The sequence below is a fragment of the Sapajus apella genome, unplaced genomic scaffold, assembly GCF_009761245.1.
Source record: "Sapajus apella isolate SASKATOON/1434 unplaced genomic scaffold, GSC_monkey_1.0 scaffold130, whole genome shotgun sequence".
Lineage (NCBI taxonomy): Eukaryota > Metazoa > Chordata > Mammalia > Primates > Cebidae > Sapajus > Sapajus apella.
The window spans coordinates 1,836,726-1,860,404 of NW_022437070.1; the positions used below are offsets into that span (position 1 = coordinate 1,836,726).

General features: G+C 40.3%; 1 protein-coding gene across 1 annotated transcript in view; it reads left to right on the plus strand.

Moving 5' to 3' along the window:
- LOC116539686 (insulin growth factor-like family member 1) overlaps positions 1–19,865 on the plus strand; it is a 29,425-nt gene extending 9,560 nt beyond the window's left edge. Inside the window, exon 2 of the mRNA XM_032262842.1 lies at positions 19,754–19,865. Coding sequence (XP_032118733.1) covers positions 19,754–19,865 — 112 coding nt within the window. The remainder of the gene's footprint in view (positions 1–19,753) is intronic.
- The last annotated feature ends 3,814 nt before the right edge of the window (positions 19,866–23,679 follow it).

Here is a 23,679-nt window from a genome sequence, read left to right on the forward strand (position 1 = left end):
GCACCAAGAGAATCCTCAACATGAGAAGCCCAGCATTTGCTGATGCATCCAAACTAGTGCCAGCATTAGTTCTGCCCAAAGTGTCACAAAGTCCTTCATGAAGGTGTCTCTTTCTGCTTTTAGAGAGGTGTTAAAGGAGAGTGATAAATAATAGGTTTTGGTTTTATTTATTTATTTAATGAGAAGTAAAACGTTTACTCAGTACCTCTGTGTTCCTGGCCCTCTGACACAGGGCGAGGTCACTGTGTTGACCAAGGTTTGTTAGTGTGTAGAAATGCAATAGAGTGCTTTTGGTGTCAATTTCACATGTTGCAACTTTCCTGAATTTGTTAATCTTTTTTTTTTTTTTTTTTTTAGAGTCTCACTCTGTTTCCCAGGCTAAAGTGCAGTGGTGCAATCTCGGCTCACTGCAACCTCCGCCTCTCAGGTTCAAGCAATTCTCCTGCCCCCACCTCCCTAGTAGCTAGGATTTCAGGTGCATAACACCACACCCAGCTAATTTTTTTTTTTTTTTTTTTGTATTTAGTAGATGTGGAAAGTAGAAAAGTTCCTTTTTAAAGTTTCCTTTCTTGTTAAAGAATAAGTGTGCTAATAACTTTTTAAGCTGTATCCTACCTAGCTGTTAGACATGCCAGGCTTACAGGTATGTAGTATATTCTATGTCCTTGTACTTTAACCAAAATATCTGTGCTGGACGTGCTCACAGGCATGTCCCAGCTCTCCATTGCTTTTACCTGTTTAGAAAAGTTTTAAGTTGTTAGCCAATTGGATTTTATTTTAGATTGTGCAGTCTGGCTGCAGCCAACGGAGATCAGACACAGCAGTAAGGATGACCCCAAATGCGTAAGGGATAAATTTGTGTTTTCCTTTGTTCACTGTACTCTCGTGGCACAATGGCTAGCAAGGATACCTTTCCTGCAGTCCAGGAAGTAAAAATTGCATTGCTGAAAGATCCTTTGTCTCAGTGCTAATTTTTCTTTGTGGCTCAGAGCATCTATTTCCAACAAAGGAGATAAATACTCCAGCAGGGATTGCCCTAGTTTCTTTTCAGTGTTAGCCCCACTAAACAATGGAATAGGAAAACCTCCAGGAAAGTAGGAAGCTAAAGAAACCAGAGTGGTTAGCCAAGGAACCAGATCTGTTGCCTAAAAGTGAATAATCAAGGTCGTGCCCGTTACTGTAGGGCATGGTAAATGTCCACAACACATGGTCCTGAAGTTTGTTCTTCTTTCTGACTTAAATGTAGTTTGATTTATCTGTGTTTACTATTGTTGCCTGTACTTTTGGTGTCACATCCAAGAAATCTGCTAAGTTCTGTGTCATGAAGCTTTCTCCCTATGTATTTTTCTAAGAGCTTTATAATTTTAACTTTTGCATTTAGGCCTTGGATCTAATTAGTTTTCTGAACTAATGTTTCTGCATGATTAGAGAGAAGGGTCCAAGTTCCTTCTTTTGCATGTTTTGCATTCAGTTTCCCCAATACCACTTGTTGAAAAAGCTTGTCCTTTCTTACTGAATGGTCTTGGCATCCTTGCTGAAAAACTATTTAACCATATATTTTAGGACTTACTTCTGAGATATCTATTCCATTCCATTGGTCTATATGCCCGTCTTTATGCCAGTACCACACTGTTTTGATTGCTTTCGCTTTGTAACAAGTTTTGAAATCAGGAAGTTGATGAGTCCAACTTTGTTCTTTTTTGCCTTTTTTAGGGGGACAGAGTTTTGCTCTTGTTACCCAGGTTGGAGTAACTCACCACAACTTTCGCCTCCTGCTCCTGGGTTCAAGCAATTCTCCTGTCTCAGCCTCCCGAGCAGCTGGGATTATAGGCATGGGCCACCACGCCCAGCTAATTTTTTATTTTTAGTACAGATGGGGTTTCTCCATGTTGGTCAGGCTGATCTTGAACTCCCAACCTCAGGTGATCCACTTGCCTCAGCCTCCTAAAGTCCTAGGGTTACAGGTGTGAGCCACTGTGCCCAACCTGTTCTTTTTCAAAATTATTTTGTCTATTGAAGTTCCCTCAAGAGTACATGTGAATTTTAGGATTTTTTCTATTTCTGCAAAATTGTCATTGAGATTTTGAGATTGATTTGAAGCTGTAGATCACTCTGGGTAGTATGGACATTTTCACAATATTAAATGTTCCAACCCATGAACACAGGCTGTCTTTCAATTTATTTGTGTCTTCATTAATTTTTTTCAACAATGTTTTGTGGTTTGCACTATACTATCCTTTTACTCTCTTGGTTAAGTTTATTCTGAAGTATTTCATTCTTTTTAAAAATTTTTATTTTTTGAGAGTCTTGCTCTGTGGCCCAGGCTGAAGTGCAGTGGCACAGATTTCAGCTTACTGTAAACTCCACCTCCCAGGTTCAAGCAATTCTCCTGCCTCAGCCTCCTGAGTAGCTGGGATTACAGGTGAGCACCATCATGACTGGCTAATTTTTGTATTTTTAGTAGAGATGGGGTTTCACCATGTTGGCCAGGCTGGTCTTGAACTTCTGACCTCAAGTGATCCACCTGCCTCAGCCTCCCAAAGTGCTGGGAGTACATGCGTGAGCCACCATGCCTGGCCTGAAGCACTTTATTCTTTTTCATGCTATTATAAATGAGGTCGTTTTCTTAATTTCTTTTTTGGTTTGTTCATTGTTTCTGTATGGAAATGCAATATAGGTTTTATTTTTTTTATTTTTTTTTAAGTCAGAGTCTCGCTCAATCTCTCAGGCTGGAGTGCAGTGGTGCCATCTCAGCTCACTGTAGCCTCCACCTCCCAGGTTCAAGTGATTCCCCTGCCTCAGCCTCCTGAGTAGCTGGAATTATAGGCACCCAAAACCATGCCTGGCTAATTTTTGTATTTTTAGTAGAGATGGGGTTTCACCATGTTAGCCAGGCTAGTCTCGAACTCCTGACCTTAAGTTATCAACCTGCTTCAGCTTCCAGAAGTGCTGAGATTACAGGCCTGAGCCACTGCACCTGGCACAAGAGAGTATTGTGTGGTGATTTTATAACTGAAACTGATGAATTCATTTGTTAATTTTAACGGGCTCTGTGTGTATGTAATCTTTAGTGTTTTCTACATATAAAATCATGTTGTCTGTAAACAGATAATTTTCCTTTCCAATTTGGATGCCTTTTAACTTTTTTTTTTCTCTCAAAGGCTCTGGCTAGGACTTCTAGTAGAATATTAAATAGCAGTGAAAGAAGCAGGTTTCTTTGTCCTGTTCCTGATCTTAGAGGAAGAGCTTCCAGTTTTTCATCATTAAGTAGGATGTTAACCACTGGTTTTTCATATGTGATCTTTATTATGTTGATATTTTTATTTTTATTCTATTATTAGTTTTTGATTATTTTTAATAATAAAAGGAAATCCTTTTTATGTACCATTTGTCATTATCACGTGCTTTGTTTCCCCTTCACTCTGCTAATATGGTGTATTACATTGATTTTTATTTGTAGGACTATCCTTGCATTCCAGAAATAAATCTAACTTGGTGATGTTGTATAATTCTTTTAGTTCTCAAGCACATCAACCCTGTATCCCTAGGATTTCTCACTCACTTTCTCCTTTTCCTACCATGTCCTTCCAGATATGTGTATAAAATAAATCTACAGGTACTGCAGGTGAAATCTGAAGCCTGCCTTGGTTTGGCCTCCTAGCCTTGAGAGATTTTTAAAAGTCCAGTCTGAGGCTGGGCACAGTGGTTCATGCCTGTAATCCCAGCACTTTGGGAGGCCAAGATGAGAGGATCATTTGAGCTCAGAAGTTTGATATCATCCTCAGAAACATAGTGAGACTGTCAAAAAAAATTTTTTTTTTAAATTATCCAGGTGTGGTGATGTGCACCTGTGGTCCCAGCTACTAGGGAGGCTGAGGTGGGAGGATCACTTGAGCCTTGGAGGTTTGGGCTATGAGCTGTGATCATGACACTGCACTCCAACCTGGATAACAGCATGATATCCAGTCTCAAAAAAATAAATTTAAAAAGTCCAATCTGAGATTCTTTATCAAAAGTTCCAGTAAAGCAAATTTTAAAAAGAGTTTATGTGGTCAATCACTGTTCTTGCTGCACTTATAGAAATAATCAGGCCAAGTTTGGTGAGACTAAACTTATTTTACAAACAAGTTAGTTTTACTCTGATTATCTTTGGTAGAAATGTGGGTAACTATAGAGAGAAAAATTAAGTTTCAGAAAAAAACTATAGTACATCTGTTGTTAGACCTGTTGTTAGACTATAGTAGTCCTGTTCACATTGGTTTTTTTATTCTTGTTTTTGAGACAGAGTTTCACTCTGTCGCCCAGGCTGGAGTGAAATGGCATGATCTCAGGTCACTGCACCTCTGTCTCCTGGGTTCAAGCGAGTCTCCTGCTTCAGCCTCCTAAGTACTGGGACCACAGACATGTGCCACCATGCCCAGCTAATTTTTATATTTGTAGTAGAGATGGGGTTTTGCCATGTTGGCCAGGCTGGTCTCGAACTCCTGCCTGCCTCAGCCTCCCAAAGTGCTGGGATTACAGGCATGATCCACTACGCTCAACCTCACATTGTTTCTGAGTTGATTATCTACCTGTAGACTGGACTGGATCCTGAATTCTAGTTTCCTCTAACTCTTCAACTAAGAACACTAGCTGCTCTGTTCCTGAAGCGTTAGAAGCTAGAGCTAGAGAAGTTTATGTAAATTTCGGCTGGGGGGTAGTGGATAATTCTTGTGTCTGATATGTGGGCCACACAGAAATTTCACTGAAATGCCCAATGCCATAACCAAAGAAACTCTAACTGCAAACCAGCATGAGAAGTTGATTACATTATGCTGTGGACAGCTTTTCCCAAGACGTCAGAACACAGCTCCCTATCATAATGAGACTTATACCTGTCTTAATTTTTCCTTTCCTTTCCCTTTCTTTCTTTCATTCATTCGTTCTTGTTGACGGAGTTTCGCTCTTGTTGCCCAAGCTGGAGTACAATGCGCAATCTTGGCATTGTATTTGTATTCTGACAGTGATTCTTCAAAATTTTAAAGGAGTATTTCTTACTATATCAATATCTCACTTAGTCTATCCATATTTCTCTTACTATATTTCTTACTACATCCATATTTCTCTTACACATATATTTTTGATAATTTGAACAAAATGTTTTCAAGAGCTCCATAAATTCCAGAATTTTTGTACTTCATTGTCCAGAAAGAAAAAGTAATAACAGTCTTTGGGGGATCTTAAGCCTAAAAGAAACAGCATGTTTATGACTAAAAGAGAGTGACTGGGGTGCATGGGGAGAGAAGAGAGTGAGATCATGAGGTCCTACAGGAAGACTGATGCAAGGAACATGCTGGAGGAATAGCAAGTTGAGAAGTGACTGTAAGGGGCTGCATTCCAGTTTCTGTGGCTGTGTAGATCTAAAAATAATTCCAGCCTCAAAGGGAGGACTCGCCTGGACAGGTTGCGGTTCTGAGTGAAAACATTTCACTGCCTTTGATTCCTTATCTCTCTTCCAGTAACAGTTATGTAGATGTTTATTGTCTAGTAATTATTGAACAATTCTTGGCTTCCATACCTCACTCACAGTCAACACTTCTGAAACTCATTAGGGAGTATCTACAAAGTGTGGCAGCAAGCACCTTCTTTTATTTAAGGATTCTGAATATAGGCCCTTAATCTATTCTGATTTGTAAGGTTTTTGCTGAAAGGTCCACTGTTAACCTCCTTTGTAGGAGGCCTTCCCCTACTTTCTAGCTGCCTTTAACATTTTTTTCTTTTACATTGTCCTTGGAGAATCTGATGACTATGTGTCTTGGGAATGGTCCTCATGTGTAGCATCTCAAAGGAGTTCTCTGAATTTCCTGGATTTGAATGTTGACCTCTCTAGCAACATTGGGGAAATTTTTGCAAACAGTATCCTCAAATGTGTTTTCCAGGTTACTTGTTCTCTCTCCCTCTCACATGAATGTCACTCTGGGACAGTTTTGTCTCTTTACAAAATCCCACATTTCTTTGAGTTTTCATTCATTTTAAGAAATTATTCTTGTTTAAATTTTTTGTCTGAGTTTATTTGAAGCTAGTCTTTGAGCTCTGAGATCCTTCCCTCAGCTTGGTCTATTCTGTTGTGAATACTGATTATATTATGAAGTTCTTCTGGTAAGTTTCCCAGTTCCATCAGATGTGTTTGGTTCTTTCTTACAATGGCTATTTCCTCTTTCAACTCTTGAATCATTTAAGTAGATTCTTTTGATTCCTTGGGTTGAATTTCAACTTTCTACTTGGATCTCGATGACTTTCACTGCCATACAGCTTCTGAATTCTATGTCTATCATTTCGGTCTGGTTAACAACCATTGCTGGGAAGCTAGTGCAGTTATTTGGAGGTGAGAAGACACTCTGGCTTTTAGAGTTGCCAGAGTTTTTGTACTGGTTCTTTCTCATCTGTGTGGGCTGAAGTTGCTTTAATCTTTGAAGCTGCTGTCCTTTGGATGGGACTTTGGGTTTTATGTTCTTTGATACCCTTGAGGGTTTGGCTATGGTATAAGTTGGGTTTAGTCAACTGGCTTAATTTCTGGATAACTTCAGAAGGCCAAGGCTCAGATCAGCACTCCTAGGCTCACTGTTCTAACTCCAGGGGGCTGGAACCAAGCCCATTGCTTTGTTCCTTGGCTCCTCAAGGTTAAACACCTGCTGTAATGGAGGGGCTGAGGTGTTCCCCATTCACTAGCAACAACACTCCAAAAGTAGGTGTCACGAAAGCATTTCATCTGGGCCATAGCAGTGGGATGTGCACTTACACATGCCCTGGTGGTGGTAGAGCATCGATGTCTATGTGCATGTGCATGCTGGCAAAGTGTTCAAGGGAGGCTGTGGGTGACTGCTTGCCAGCAAAGTGGTGCGGGGTGTCTCCGGGTATGTAAGTGCTGGCAAGACCTGTCTGCAGAGGCTCTCTGATGGTTGGGTGGGGACTTCTGGTGAAAGAGCTATGGCAGTAGTCCCTAGGAAGCACATCAGTTTGGCATCGGAAGCTGTTCTGTTGGGTGGGGACTTCTAGTGAAAGAGCTATGGCAGTAGTCCCTAGGAAGCACATCAGTTTGGCATTGGAAGCTGTTCTGCAGGTAGGGAACTTGGGAGAGGCTGACACACCCAAGGGCACTCAGATCAAACCAGCCCTAACACCTGGGCAAGATAGCCCTTTCCTGTCCAGGTCTGACAGTCAGCAAAGGCCAAAGCCATACCAAGGAGCATGGTGAGCTTTGGGGGATAGGCATCCCTGGCCATGTTCCGCTGTAGCTGTTTCCACATTGGCTGGAGTTCTGTCCCAGCCAACTCTCCAAGCAGCTCTGTCTGCCAGCTCAAATGTCCATGGGGGTTGTGGGATATCCTGCAGCTGGGATTCTGGAGGCCTGTGGCAAGAGAGGGCCACATTATGTCTATTTAACTCCCCTCTTCCCTGGGAGCTGCTCAGGTGCAGGAACAAGTCTTCATGCTCAGCGACCCTGCGCAGGGTTCCCAGCTTCCTCTCCTTTCAGCTTAGGGTCTGCCTCCCTCCACCCACTCTCAATGCCTTCCTTTCGAAGATCTGCTTGGTGTATGCTGGTCTTCTTGATGGTCAGTCTTTTGGTGGGAGAAGCGTCTCCTGGCTGCATCTAGTTGGCCATATCAGTTCCTCCCCTTAATCAAAACTATTTTTTAAACAAAATAATTCAAATTGAATTCTAAGGTTATAAGGCTGAATTTTAAAAAGAACCTCTATGCACTTGCAGAAAATATATGTTACATATGAGTTTTCAGAAATGTTAAAAATTAATATGCGGTAAAGGTATTTACATCATGCAAACACTAGCAAAAGAAAGTTACTGTAGCTAAATGAGCACCAAGGTATGCTTTAATGCAAAAGGCTTTGCTAGAGCGTTTTTAGCAAATGCTATAGCAAGTAATAATGACACAGGTGCCGATCTAAAAGCAGCATATAATAATTATGAATCTGAATATACATAACATAGCTTCAAAAAAGTGACTGAAATAAAAGTAGGAATAAGCAAGTTCACAATGATGGTGAAAGACTTCAATACACTTTTGGGGATAGCTCACATAACAAGGAGACAAAAAATCAGAATGGGCTTAAAATCTAAACACTGCAACTACCACATAAAACCAAATATATATGTGTACATGTCTATATGTGTTTATATGTGTATAATATACATATATGTATACATAGTATGAGATACACACATATATTTTATCTTTTTTTTTTTTTTTGAGATGGAGTTTCACTCCATTGCCCAGGCTAGAGTATAGTGGCGCATCTTGGCTCACTGCAACTTCTGCCTCCTGGGCTCAAGCATAGCTGGGATTACAAGTGTGCACCATCACACCTGGCTAATTTTTGTATTTTTAGTAGAGACAGGGTTTCACCATGTTGGCCCGGCTGGTCTTGAACTCCTGACCTCAGGTGATCTGCACCCCACCTCGGCCTCTCAAGGTGCTGGATTACAGGTGTAAGCCACCATGCCTGGCATAATTTTATGTGTATGTGTGTGTGTGTGTGTGTGTGTGTGTGTGTGTGTATGTGTGTGTGTGTGTGTGTGTACGTACATATATACACATACATACATAAATACAGATATGTATATACGTATATATACACATACATATATCTCAACAATGTTAGAGCACACATTTATTTCAAGTCTATGTAAAACATTTACCCTAAATTGATCATATGTTGCGTCATAAAGAAAGTCTCAGCTTCCAGAGGATGAACATTATTAAAAACAGGTTTTTGAGCTGGGCACTATGGCACATACTTGTAATCCCAGATACTCAGATGTGGGAGGATCACTTGAGCCCAAGAGTTCAAGTCTAACCTGGGCAATATAGCGAGATCTCATCTCTAAAGAAATGTTCTCTGGGGCTCTCAGTTTCCAGTCAAGCATGTAAGAGGCTCGGAAATCTTCACTACATCTTAACACAAAGTTAGTACCAAACAAAGAAAAAAGAAAAACATTAACAATTCTTCTTATATCCTTTAAAAGAGTGGGATCACAGGGCAAACCACTGCCCTAAGATTTGCTGAAACAGGCAAGTGGGTACAGAGAATCAAAACTACTGCAACAGGAGCTCATAATCAAAAACCTCTGTGGGAACCAGTACCAAGATAGGAAAACATGAAGTATAATTAATGCATTCCCAGATGCCCAGTGTGGACCAATTTGAGAATTTAAAACTCCAGGGGCCCAGTCAAAGGGAAGCCTCTGCTCTCTTCTAAGAGTTTTACCTCCAGGAGTCCTGTCGGGTTCTCACAATGAATATTGGAGAAAAATCTCTTTCATGTTCTGGCATGAAGTGGCAAGGGGGAAAGTAACCATTGTGAAACACACCAGAGTATTCTGTTCTTAACAAGCTCCGCCTTAAGAGAAACCATTTTACCAGAGCCTAAATTATTAGGGTTTTATCAGAGCTGAACTGGCCTGGAGGAAAAGAGTATCATTTTTTTTTTTTTTTTTTTTTTTTTTTAAGATGGGGATTCACCATGAAGGCCAGGCTGGTCTTGAACTCCTGACCTCAGGTGATCCACCCACCTCGGCCTCCCAAAGTGCTAGGATTACAGGCGTGAGCCACTGTGCCCAGCCAAGAGTATCATTTTTTTCCAGGACAGTAAACATCTATTCTTTGCTCTAAAGGGTAACTTTACCTCTGTCTTCCAAGGCAGTTCCGACAGAAACATCATTGAAAAGAGTGTGGAACAAAAGGACAGTCAATGCCTCACTGCCAGGCTGGCAAAAATGCAAGACACCCATGGATCATTGTCTCTGACACCAACAAACCAATAGTTTTGAAAAGTAAATAAACACATTAGCAAGATAATACTAGTGTGCAGGAAAATGCTGCCTTCCAGCAGTGGTGACTGTGATAATCCTGGGTGTCTGGGAAGATACGCCAGGATCACGGTTCTTCTTTTATCCATTAGAGGAGTGGGATATTAGGGTAACCCACTGCCACAAGATTTGTTGAGAAGAATCTCAGGTTTTAGAAGAATGCAAATCTGATTATGAGTTTTCACTGCCTAAAATTATTGAATGACTCCCCACCACATCTAGGATGAGACCCAGGCTCCCCAGCTCATCCCACAAGGCCTTCACTACCTGGGCCTGCCTTCCCCTCCAGGACCTTCTTCACCTAAACCTTCACAAGCTCTCCCTCAGCCCAACAGTCACTACCTGCAACACCCCAAACATATTTCCACAGCATGACGCTCTGCTTGAAGCCCTCCACCTAGTAACTCTTACCTCCCATCAGGGTCTCACCTCCCCACCTTCCTACACTGCTTCCAACTTCACTCACTGATAGAGAATTAAGGACTCCCTCTGTGCGTCCCCATAGGACTCATGCTTACCTCTCTGTCTTGTCCTGCCATTGGTCACTCTCCTGGGTGTTTGTCCAACCTGAATTCTCCCTAAATTATCAAAGATATGCATGCAAAGAATAAAACTTCCAGCACATGGTTTTAAAAATTAAAAATAAAAATCTCTTTCCCCTCCTTTTACCTCACCCCTCATTTGCTCATTTGCACTCCTCAGAGACTAATGCTATTAACAGTTTCTGCCTTTTGTACCTTTGAAGTTTCCTAGAATGCTCTCATAATTCTGTCTCATGACTTTAGGGACACATTACTAGTTATGGAATTTTAAAATGTACTTAACCTCTCTGGGCTACAGTTTTCTCTTTAAGCACAATGAAATGATAATGTATAAGATCCAGGAACCCCACACATACCCCTTATCATGCCGAGTGAATCCCTCTTGGAAAGTATGTTGGACAGAAAATTTTCAGAATGTAGAAACTTGCATTCTATTATCTTAATTGGCAAAAGACAATAATGTTTCTGGCCCAATTAATACCACCAGGTAATTTCCTCAAACATTACAAAAATACTCTCAAAAAGCTGTCTAGCTCCTTGATTCTCAGTTTTGCTGGAGGCTACAACCAGGCCGGTGCTGCTACCATGTTTTGAAATCAGTACAAAAATGATGTCACTGTTTGGAGCCCTCAGGGCATGATTCATCACACTGAATATGCAATGGAAGCTGTTAAACAAGGTTCAGCCACAGTTGTCCTGAAATAAAACAACTCATACAGTGTTGACTGCATTGAAAAAGGTACAATCAGAGCTCGCAAGCTCATCAGAAAAATTCTCCATGTTGACAACCATATTGGTAGCTCAATTGCAGAGCTTACTGCTGATGCTAGACTGTTATGTACTTTTATGTGTCAGGACTGCTTGGATTCCAGGTTTGCATTCAATAGACCACTTCCTGTGTCTCGTATTGTATCTCTAATTGGAAACAAGACCCAGATACCAACATAGCAATATGGCTGGAGATCATATGGTATTGGGCTGCTTATTGTCGGTTATGATGATATGGGACCTCACATTTTCCAAACCTGTCCATCTGCTAACTATTTTGACTGCAGAGCTATGTCCATTGGAGCCCATTCCCAATCAGCTCGTACTTACTTGGAGATACATGTCTCTCCTTTTCCTTTATGAGAGTATGATAGGAAACTTCAAAGGCACTGAAGGCAGAAACTTTCACTGAATGCATAGTAAATATATTTTCTCTTTCTCATGAGTCTTAATAACATTTTCTTTTCTTGATTTTACTTTATTGTAAGAAGTGTATAATATATAGATAAAAAAATATATATAGATAAATATCTAGATAAAACAAGATATGTTTTAATCAACTGTTTATGTTATCAGCAAGGCTTCCATCAACACTAGACTATTTGTAGTTAGGGTTTTTTTGTTTTTGTTTTTATTTTTGTTTCTGAGGAGTGCAAACAAGCAAATGAGGGGTGAAGTAAAAGGAGGGATGAGGTAAAAGGAAGGAAATTATGTCTAAATTTATGGAGTGCAATTTAAATGAACTAGTTAGACATGGTCTGCGTGCCTTAAGAGAGACAATTCCAGCAGAACAGGACCTAACTACAGAGAATGTTTCCATTGGAATTGTTGGTAAAGGCTTGGAGTTTACAATCTATGAAGATGATGATGTGTACAATCTATGAAGATGATGATGTGTCTCCATTCCTGGAAGGTCTTGAAGGAAAGCCACAGACAGGCACAGCCTGCTCAACCTGCTGATAAACCTGCAGAAAAGCCTGATGAACCAATGGAACATTAAGTGATAACCTAGTCTCTATATGTACTACCAAATATGTAAGAATACAGGCACCACATACTGATGACAATAATCTACACTTTGAACCAAAAGTTGCAGAGTGGTGGAATGTTATGTTTTAGGGATCAGTCCAGATGTGAGTTTTTTCCAAACAACCTCACTGAAATCATATAATGGAATACATTTTTCTTTGAAAGGGTCTGTATAATCATTTTGTAGAAAGTATGGGTACCCATACTAATGTTTTTATATGAAGAAAATTGGTGTCTCTGTGGTTTTAAACACAATTGTGAAATAAAGTTGTTTCACCAACCTGACTAAAAAAAAAAAAAGCTGTCTGTCTAGTAGTCTGTTCAGGGTTTCTACATGAAATCGTGAATTGAAAACAGGTACTTAATTGCTAACATTTACTCACTGGTGAGTGTGGGTATCTGAAGTAACAAATACATTGCCTAATATCTGAATCAAACTACCTATTCCTTCTGCAATGGAAAAAGCCATGTTCTGTAATGTAATATAAATATACAAGTATGTTTTCTATCTATCTGTGTTTAAATTGTGCAAGAGACTATTTAAATTGGAGTTGAGTAATTAGCACCACTGGCTGCCAGCAGATTTGACCTCTGGGATCCTTGCTGGGCCAAACCCTCAGGGAAATGGTAGGGAAGATGAGAGATACTGCAGTGTATGTACAAACAAGCCCAGAGAGCCGCTGACATGGGCTAGCTGCACTCTGCACACTCTTGCCTGGACTCCTGCCAACTTAAAAACTTCCACTGTCTTCTACATATACACTACAATAGCTTTCAATTCAGATAATCTCATTTAGTTTACCACTGTTAAGCCTTCATAACAAATATTTTTATAGTATAAGTTTATATCATGAAGAATACCTGTACACTACAAAGTCAGAAGTAATTTCATTTAACTCCCACAAATACACAGGCTTGACTTTGTGCAGGTCCATTTCTACATGCATTTCCTGAGACAGCAAGACCAATCCTTCCTCTTCCTCATCATCTTATTTAATGTGAAGATGATGAGGATGAAGACTTTTATGATGATCCACTTCCACTGAATGCATAGTAAATATATTCTCTTTCTCATGATTCTTAATAACATTTTTTCTTGATTTTACTTTATTGTAATAAAGTGTATAATATATAGAATATACAAGATATGTTTTAATCAACTGTTTATGTTATCAACAAGGTTTCCCATCAACATTAGGTTATTCATAGTTACTTTTTTTGTTTTTGTTTTTGTTTTTTGTTTGAGACAGGGTCTTACTTTATCACCCAGGATGGAGTACAGTGGTGCAATCATGGCTCACTGCAGCCTTGAATTCCTGGGTTCAAGCAAACCTCCCAAGTGCCAAGACTATAAGTGTGAACCACCAGGCTGAGCCAGTAGTTGTTTTTAGGAAATAAAAAATCATATGCAGATTTTCAACTGCACAGGGGTGTCAGCACCCTAACCCATATATTGTTCAAGAATCGACTGTATTATAACATGGTATTACTGGCAATAACAATAGCTCACATATATAAACCCCTTCCCATTTGCCAGGCACTATAGATCTTGTCTCTGCTCAAACCCCTCCAATGGCTTCCTTGTGGCTCAGAGAAAGTCAAGATTGTACACCATGGCCTACTGAGCTATATAAACAGGCTCTTGGTCTCCTCTGACCCATCACCACCCACTTTGCATTCCCTCACTCAGACCCAACACATGGCCTCTTTGTTATTTTATAAATGCCCAATGCAGGCAACCCCAACTTGGGCTAGAACCCTACTGGATTCTTCCAATAACCTGTGTGTCCACCCCTCACCTCTGCTCAGAAGACACCTCATGACAGAGGCCCTCCCTGATCACTCTAACTTAGCATTGTCTACAGCAGAAGTTGGCAAACTTTTTATGTAAAAGGTCAGGCTTTGCAAAACATAAGTCTCTTTTGCAACCATCGCTTCTGCTTTTGTAGTACAGAAGCATGAAGACAATACATGAATGAATGAGTGAGTACAGCTGTGTTCCAGGAAAACCTTATTTACGAATACCGAAATGCCAATTTTATAGAATTCATATAATTTCATATATTTTAAGTGTGTCATGAAATGTTACTCCTCTTTTGATCGTTTTGACCATTGATACAATTATTCTTAGCTTCTGGCTGTTGACCCTCAGGTCATGACTTGCTGATACCTGTCCATGTAATTCTCTATCTCCTAATCTCCTTTGTTATTTTTTCATGGGATGCATCATTGGTTGCTATCACATCATATATTTACTTGATGTTTATTTTCTGTCTCCCTTGAACATAATTTAAGCCTCTTCTTTGGCTCACAGCTGTATTCTTTGCAGCTAGAACAACACTTACTATTAATATATATTCAAAATTATTTCTGAATAAATAAGTGAATGCAAAGGTTAGTTTCCACACCCCGATTTTAATTATTTTATTTAAAAACACACAGTAAGCCGGGCGCGGTGGCTCACGCCTGTAATCCCAGCACTTTGGGAGGCCGAGGCAGGTGGATCACGAGGTCAAGACCATCCTGGTCAACATGGTAAAACCCCGTCTCTACTAAAAATACAAAAAATTAGCTGGGCATGGTGGCGCGTGCCTGTAGTCCCGGCTACTCGGGAGGCTGAGGCAGGAGAATTGCCTGAACCCAGGGGGCGGAGGTTGCGGTGAGCTGAGATCGCGCCATTGCACTCCAGCCTGGGCAACAAGAGCGAAACTCCGTCTCAAAAAAAAAAAAAAAAAACACACACACACAGTAAGTTGAATCTTTTCTGTGTGCAACTTAATCAATTTCAACACAGATATAGATTCATATAATCACTGTCACAATCAGGATACAAGTTAGGTCACTCTTCACCCCAAACAACAGCCTCATGACATCCTTTATGGCCACATCCTTCCCCACCCCAACCCCTGGTATCTACTCTTTCCTATAGTTTTGCCTTTCCTGAGTGTCACATAAATGGATTCTTACCTATGTAATTGTTGAGAACAACTTCTTGTGTCTGACACAGTGCCTTTGAGATCTCACCAAGTCATGGTATACTTAAATAGATCCTTGCCTCTTTTTTTTTTTTTTTTTTTTTTGAGACGAAGTCTTGCTGTTGTCCGTGCTGGAGTGCAGTGGTGCGATCTTGGCTCACTGCAACCTTTGCCTCCTGGGTTCAAGCGACTCTCCTGCCTCAGCCTCCCGAGTAGCTGGGATTACAGGCGTGCACCACCACGCCTGGCTAATTTTTTGTATTTTTAGTAGAGATGGGGTGTCACCATGTTAGCCAGGTTGGTCTTGAACTCCTGAACTCAGGTGATACGCCCACCTCGGCCTCCCGAAGCACTGGGATTACAGGTGTGAGCCACCACACCTGGCCGAGATCCTTGCTTTTTTATTGCTCAAAAGTTTGTTGTACATATGTGCCACAGTTTGTCTACCATTTCGCCTGTTGATAGATATTTGAGTTGTTTCCAGTTTTTTGCTATGACAAGTAGAATACTATGAACACTTGTGCTTTTTTGGTAGGAACATAAGTTTTAATCTTCCTGAGATAAATACCCAGGAGAGTGAGTGATGGGTCATGTGGTAAATGTAAAATTTAAAAAAAAAAAAAAACAGTTAAAATGTTTTTCAGAGTGAAAGACCGTTTTCATTTCCATCAGTAATATATGAGAATTCGTTTTTTTTTCTTTCTTGTCAGCAGTTGGTATTCTTGTTATTTTTTCTCTCTCTCTCTCTTTCTCTCTCTCTGTCTGTGCAAATAGAGAGCCGTACCTGGGCAGGGCCTGCATGGATGCCATCCCAAGACTCATGCCACTGTGCTCTGGCTCCACAGATGTCTCACAGTGAAATTTCATGTGCTCCTTGTATACAAGCAACATCCCAAATTGTAATTCTCTGCTAAAATTTAAGTTAAAATAAAAATTCTGGCCGGGCACAGTGGCACACACCTGTAATCCCAGAACTTTGAGAGGCCAAGACAGATGGATCATCTGAGGTCGGGAATTCGAGACCAGCCTGGCCAGCATGGAGAAACCCCATCTCTACTAAAAATATAAAATGAGCAGGGTGTGGTGGCACATGCCTGTAATCCCAGCTACTCGGGAGGCTGAGGTAGGAGGATCACTTGAACTCAGGAGCCGGTGGTTGTAGGGAACGGAGATTGTGCCATTGCACTCCAGCCTGGGCAACAAGAGCAAAACTCTATCTCAAAAATAACAATAATAATAATTCTAATAATACCTATTGTTGTTATCTCTAACATAACTCTCTCCTAATCTAAGTAAAACAGTCATCTCTGAAAGGAGAGAGATTGTTACAGATGGCCCACAAATTAAAGAGCAATTAAAAGCTAAGGATGTAAAATCAAACATTACCCTTTAAAGGAGAACTTTAAACCAAATTAAATAATATTTGTTGAATTAAGCAGTAAAAATGTTGTTCCCATTCTCAGAAAGTGAATGAAATTTGTATGTAAGTTTAGTGAAAACATATGCATGAAAGACTTATTAGAGATAGTCTTTGCTGTGCTAGTGAGTCACTTTTTTCAGAACTGTTTGTAAGTTTAAGGTCCATAAACTTGGCCAGCCTGAAAACTCAATTGCAAGATTAAGCTATTCTGCCTGTGGCTTTAAGCTCATGATTAAAGTGTATTATTTGAGTCCCTGTTTCCAGAGATGGTTTCAGATTTCCTCTTTAAACTTCATGTTACCAATTTCAACTTGCCATCTTAGTGAATTATGTAGTCAATTACTAAGTTATGATCAGGATATCATCAAGATCACTTTAAGGAAAGAACAATTCAAAGTTTGCTAGCAGTCAGAGAGCTGAGATTAGAGCCCTGATTCTGGCATTAAAACCTTTTTCCACTCAGCCCATAAATATAGTAAGTGACTTGGCTTACTCAGTTTATCTACCACAAAATCTTGAAACAGGTATAATTAAGTCTGATCTCAAGCCGACAGCTCACTGCTTGGCCTATTAGCTTATGGCAATAAACAAGCAGATTTACAAGTGATGATATCACTGCTTGACCAAGACAGACAGAAACAGAAAAATTAAAGAAAGAAATAGTATAAAAAATGACTAGAAAAAGAAAGAGAGGGAGAAGAGAAAAAGAGAGACAAGGAGACAAAAGAGACAGAGAAAAGCAAGACAAACTAGATAAAGCAAAAAGCAGAGAAAGAAATATTTTAAAAGTTATAGATATAAGAATGTACCTTTAGTGAGGAAGGTTATAAAACAAAAAGAATTAAAGCATGTCTAAGTTTATCACTGAAAGCCGTGAAAAATGTTATAGAAAATAAATTATACAAGTAAGTTGTCTAAATTTTGTTTTGAAGGTCTAAGCCAGTTTTAAAACATTAACCGTAGAAGAAATTCTGTGTGTAAACATATTGGTTAAAAGTTAAAGAAGTATCATCTAGTTTTTCTGTAAACTAGACATTAAGATAAAGCACAACAGGTTTTTCTTAAGGTACTAGCCTGTTCTTTTACAAAGATTATAAAAGATCTCTTAGCACAGGCACAAACACTAGAATTTCCAGTACACTAACACCAGCCTGGAGATTACGTCCTTATCAAAGGATGGAAAGAAGAAAAAACTCAAGCTAGCCTGAGAGAGTCCCTGCAGGATGATGCAGCTTCCTCAGACCACGCGCAAGCCCTGAACATCATGTAGGAAATGCTGAAGAGGACAACGCAAGAGGCAGACATCACTCACTCCAATAACATGTTGACTTTTTATTATTTCACTCTGCCTGCAACCTGTACTTGCTACATTCTATCAAGCCCATCTTCTTATCTACATTTTTCTGCCCTGAGTACTTAAACTAACATCCCCATCATGGCTTCTAACTGGGTTGTTAAAAAAAAAAAAAAAAGAAATTAACATACCCCCAGTGACGTTCCTCATTAATGGCGTACAGTAAACTGAGATGCCTAGTAACACTACAAGTCAGACACAAAAGATTCATATAAATTATAAATTTTACAGTCTCAGCCATAGTGATCGTAGCTCCTGCCAGCGTTGCAGTGGCATCTATTGCTGAGTCAGTACAAACAGCTGCCTTTGTAGATAATCTGGCAAAGAAATGTGTCAAATGAACTTCTCTTACAGCAAGGTATAGATCAAAAATTCTTGCACATTTGCAAGCACTCGAGGCTGCAGTAGAATATGTGGGGAGCAACAGGATGCGCTGGCATTTCCACAGCACTTAAGCTGCGACTGGAAACATAAACATATTTGCATCAATTCTCTACCAAGGAATCAATCAGTACATGGTTGAAATGAGGTGAAACAACACCTCTGGAGAATCTTCCAAGACAATCTAACAGCAGATGTAAAGCAACTTAAAACTAAAATTCTAGAATCCCTTCACACTTTAGATCTACACACCCAACAAACAGACACATGGAAAGGTGTGCAAGATCATCTCTCCTGGTTAGACCCCCATTCCTGGGAGTCACTCTGACTGGAAAAAGAATGTTGCTAATTGTACTCATAATTGTCTTATGTTATTTGTTAATGCTAGGATGCAAAGTAGGAATAAAAGCAAGGACTACCTCACCTGACAGACACATTACTGAATGCATCAGTGACTGGCAGACAACAAAACCTAACTTTATCAAAAAGAAATGGGAGGATGAGTGTGGTGGCTCTCGCCTGTAATCCCAGCACTTTGGGAGTCCGAGGCAGGCAGATCACAAGATCAGGAGTTCAAGACCAGCCTGGCCAATATGGTGAAGCTCTGTGTCTACTAAAACGCACAAAAAATTAGCCAGGCGTGTTGGCGCATGCCTGCAATTCCAGCTACTTGGGAGGCTGAGGCAGGAGAATTGCTTGAACCTGGGAGACGGAGGTTGCAGTGAGCCGAGATCGTGCCACTGCACTCCAGCCTGGGTAACCGAATGAGGCACTGTTGAGAAAAAGAAAGAAAGAGAAAAAGAGACAGAGAGAGAGAGGGAGATATTGAGATTCACTTGGGGTGGTTGGCAATATATTAGGTAAATATTAGGGAAAGTTAGATTGTAGTCTCAAACCTTTTGGAAGGCTGAAAGGTTTTGATGGAATGGGCTGAAGGCAGCCAGTTCATTATGTTAGAATTTTAAGTTATAGGGTAAAAGATAGGGACAATAAAACTTCCCCAGTGAAGTCTGTTTACCCCACATTCCTTTGTCTCTACTCTAATTTGTTGGCTCGTGTAAACTTGGTGCTGGATGGCCCGCTCAGGGGGAGGTCAAAGGGGAATTACCCATTAATCATGTTTACTCTGGGCCCCAGAACCTAAAGCTTTTATCATTTGTTAAACCACTATTTTAACCATGTTAATTGTCCACAAAAATGTTGACTTAGAACCTCTGTTATTAAATCTATCCTGAATAAATAAAAGAACTTACAGGAAGTTATGGTCAGTTAGCTGCAATAGTCCTCTGAAAGCAGCTGACAACCATCCCTAGCCCACTCAGATTCATGGTATTCTAGTGTGTGTGAGTGTATTCATTCATCCATTGATGAGTCAGGGTCTGCAGGACAGACAGCTGCAGGTGGTGATTGATGCCTCAGGCCCTGCTTTCAGCACTGCTGCCTAGAGCATCTGGGCTCTCAGCACCAGGCAGTAGTGAGGCTCCAGGTCCCAGCCATGCGGCCTGACTACCCCAGGAGTGTGCTCAAGTAAGCGCAACCCAGACAGTAGACGGAGTTTTGTTATGTGTGTTCCATCAAGGTGAGCAATGCCTACTGTGTTCACTAACTTCTTTTTGGGCAACCATCAGTATTTCTCTCTCTCTCTCTCTCTCTCTCCCCACCCCGTCACAGCCCCACTCTCCTCTCTTCCCATCCCTGTCTTTTCCTTTCTCTCTTTCCTTCTCTTCCATTCTCTCTCAAGTTGAAGGAAGAGTAGCACAGTCATCTTCCAGAATTGCTTTTTACCTCCGAGTCATCTGGCTCCACAGCCTCTGACGACTGCATGCCCTCTTAGCTGTTCCTCACCTTCCCCTCTACCCTCACCCTTGGCAGCCACCAGTCCGCTTTCCATTTCATATAAACGGAATCACACCATGTGACCTTTTGTGTCACTTTGTTTTTTGCTTTGCTTAGTGTTTTCAAGACATATCCCCATTTGTAGTATTAGTACTTCATTCCTTTTTATAACTGAATTATATTAAATTATATGCACGTATCAGCATTCATTTATCCATTCATCTGTTGATGGACACTTGGGCTGTTTCCACCATTTGGCTATTGTGAATAGTGCTGTTACAAACATACATATACATGTATTTGCTTGAGAACCTGTTTTCAGTGATTTTGGGGTGTACACATAGGAGTGGAATTGCTAGGCCACCTGGTAATTCTGTTTACCATTTTGAGGAACTGCCAAACTATTTTCCACAGAGGCTGAGTCAATTGCATTCCCACCAGCAATCTGTGAAGGCTCACATTTCTCCGCATATTCTCCAACCTTTGTTATTTTCTATTTTCCTGTTTATTAGTCATCTGGGAGGATATGTATGATATCCTGTGTAGTTTTAATTTGCATTTCTTTAGTGAATAACGATGCTGTCTTTTCCATGTGCTTACTGGCCATTTGTATTCCTTTCTGAAAAAAGTTTATTCAGATTTTTTCCATGTTTTGCTTGGGTTATTTTACTATTATTTAGTTGTAAAAGTTTTAAAAGATATTCCAGATACTCATCCCTTATATATATGATTTCAAATGCTTTTCTCATTATGTGGATTGTCTTCATTTCCTTGATGCTGTTGCTGGCAGTGCACAGGTTTATGATTTTTTATGAAGTCTATTCTTTCTTTTGTCTCTTGTGCTTTTGGTGTAATATCTAAGAAAGTATTACCTAACTCGAGGTCATCAAGATTTACTTCCATGTTTTCTGCTAGGAATCTTTTTAAGAAATTGATAAAAACTAATTGTGTATTCACATTGGGTAAAATGTGATGATTTAATATAGTTTTAATTTGTTGAATGATTAAATCAAGTTAATTACTATATCTATCACCTCAGGTACTTATAATTTTTTTGTTTTTATTTTCATAGAGACGGGGTCTCATTTTGTTGACCAGGCTGGTTTCAAACTCCTGGTCCCAAGTGATTCTCCCCACTTGGCCTCCCAAAGTGCTGGGATTACAGGCATGAGCCACTGTGCCTGGCCCTTAGGATTGTTAACATACAAGATCATGTGATTTACAAATAGAAATGCTTTTACTTAATCTTTCTCAATCTGAATGCATTTTCTCTTCTTGCCTAACTCCTGGCTTGAACCACCAGTGCTAGGTTGAATAGAGTGGTAAGAGTGGATATACTTGTCCTGTTCCTGATGTTAGGGGGAGAGCATTCAATCTTTCACAATTAAGTATGTTGTTAGCTGTGAATTTATTGTAGATGATCTTTAACAGGTTGAGGAAGCTCTCTTCTATTCCTAGTTTGTTCTTTGTATTTTATCATGAAAGAGTGTAGATTTTGTCAAATGCTCTTTCAGTATCATTTGAGAGAATTATGTGTCTTTCCTCCATAGTCTAGTAATATGGTATATTATATTGATTGATTTTCATATGTTGAACCAACTTTACATCCCTGGGATAAATCCCACTTGGTCATGATGTATCATTCTTTTTTTCTTGAGACGGAGTCTCACTCTGTTGCCCAGGCTGGAGTGCAATGGCACGATCTTGGCTCACTACAACCTCTGTCTCCCAGATTCAAGAGATTCTCCTGCTTTAGCCTTCCAGTAGCTGGGACTACAGGTGCACGCCACCACGCCTGGCTAATTTTTTGTATTTTTAGTAGAGATAGGGTTTCACTGTGTTAGCCAGAATGGTCTTGATCTCCTGACCTCATGATCCACCCGCCTTGGCCTCCCAAAGTGCTGGGATTACAGGTGTGAGCCACCGCACCTGGCTGATGTATCATTCTTTATATATCCTGCTGGATTTGGCATGCTATATCTTGTTGAGGATTTTTTAATTTACATTCATAAGAGATGTTGGTTTGTATTTTTTTTCCTTGTGATATCTTTGTCTGGTTTTGGCGTTAGGGTAATAAGACCTCAGAGTAGACTGGAAAGCTTTTTATTTTTTTTTAAGTTTGTGAATGACTGGTATTAATTCTTCTCTAAATGTGTTGTAAATTTTAGTATCTGGGTCTGGATGGACATTTCCAGTCTATGGGCATTCCCCTTTCTCTGCATCCTTGCCAGCAGCTGTTATTCCTTGTCTTTTTGATAAAAACCATGTTAACTGGAGTAAGGTATCTCACTGTGGCTTAGATTTGCATTTCCCTGATGGTAAGTGTTTTTGAACATTTTTTCATATATCCGTTGACTATTTGTATGTCTTCCTTTAATACATGGCTATTCAAACCTGTTGCCCATTTTAAAATCAGATTCTTTATTTTTTCCAGCAATGCAATTATGTACATATTGTTCTATGCCATTACTTTTAAAACCAGTTAAGGGAAGAAAAGGTAAGAAATAAGCAATTATGCTGTTTTTACAAGTAATTATACAATTACATATAAGCAATAATAATGTAACATACATATAAGACTTGCCTCTATTAGACTCCTCTAATTGTTAATTGATTGCTCTATTCTTTTTAATAGGCCTACAGCACAATGCATAAATCATTCTGTGGGCTGATTAAAGTCTAGCCTCTTTGCCAAGTGAGAGTGTTGCTAGGGTTTGAGGTTGTCTCTCACCCCAGGAGGGCCCTTCTTAGTTATCTCTTCTTCTGATTATCTCTGTTAAGCTTCTGCCTGGTCTTTGTTTGTTGTTGCTACTGTCATGGAATTACCACCCTCTTTTCGGCTTTTCAGCACCAAAATTTCCATTTTTTTTTTTTTTTACATGTTCTTAAGTATGAACTTCTCCACACTCCATTTCAAATAAAGCCCGCTTTAGGGAGACCTGTGGTGCTCTCTGTTCTGATGGCCTCCCTCCTCCCTGGGCAGAACTGCTGAGCCACTGGACTGGAGCTGGTGTCAGGGACAGCAGTCAGCTTCTCCTGTGGCGATGCCTTTGCTCCACAGCTGGAACACTGGGAGGGGGTGGTAGCTGCTAGTCTTCTCCATTTGCCCTTTCTTGCAGGGAACCTCTGCCATGAGTGAACTCAGGCAGGATCAATGAAGCCCAGTGTGCCTGACCTACTAAAGCTGCCGTTGAACTTTCATGCTAGGAGGAGGGGCTGGATTGGAGAAGGAGCCCCAGTCCTGTAAGCCACAATTTCTAACTAATGTAGGACATCTGCAACATGAAGATGGCAGCATAAAAGATGCTACCCTTTCTGGACTGAAACTGTAGCCCTAGGCTGGGAGCTGGGAAGAAATGGAGTCCCATTTTCTTGTCTGTGATTGCCCAGCATAGAACTTCAATTACACATTGTTGGCTGGGGATGTGGGGAATAGGAGTAATCTGTGGCTTAAATGCCCTCAGACTCTCGCTGCTCTATATAGATTGAGTAGAATTTCTTGAATAAAC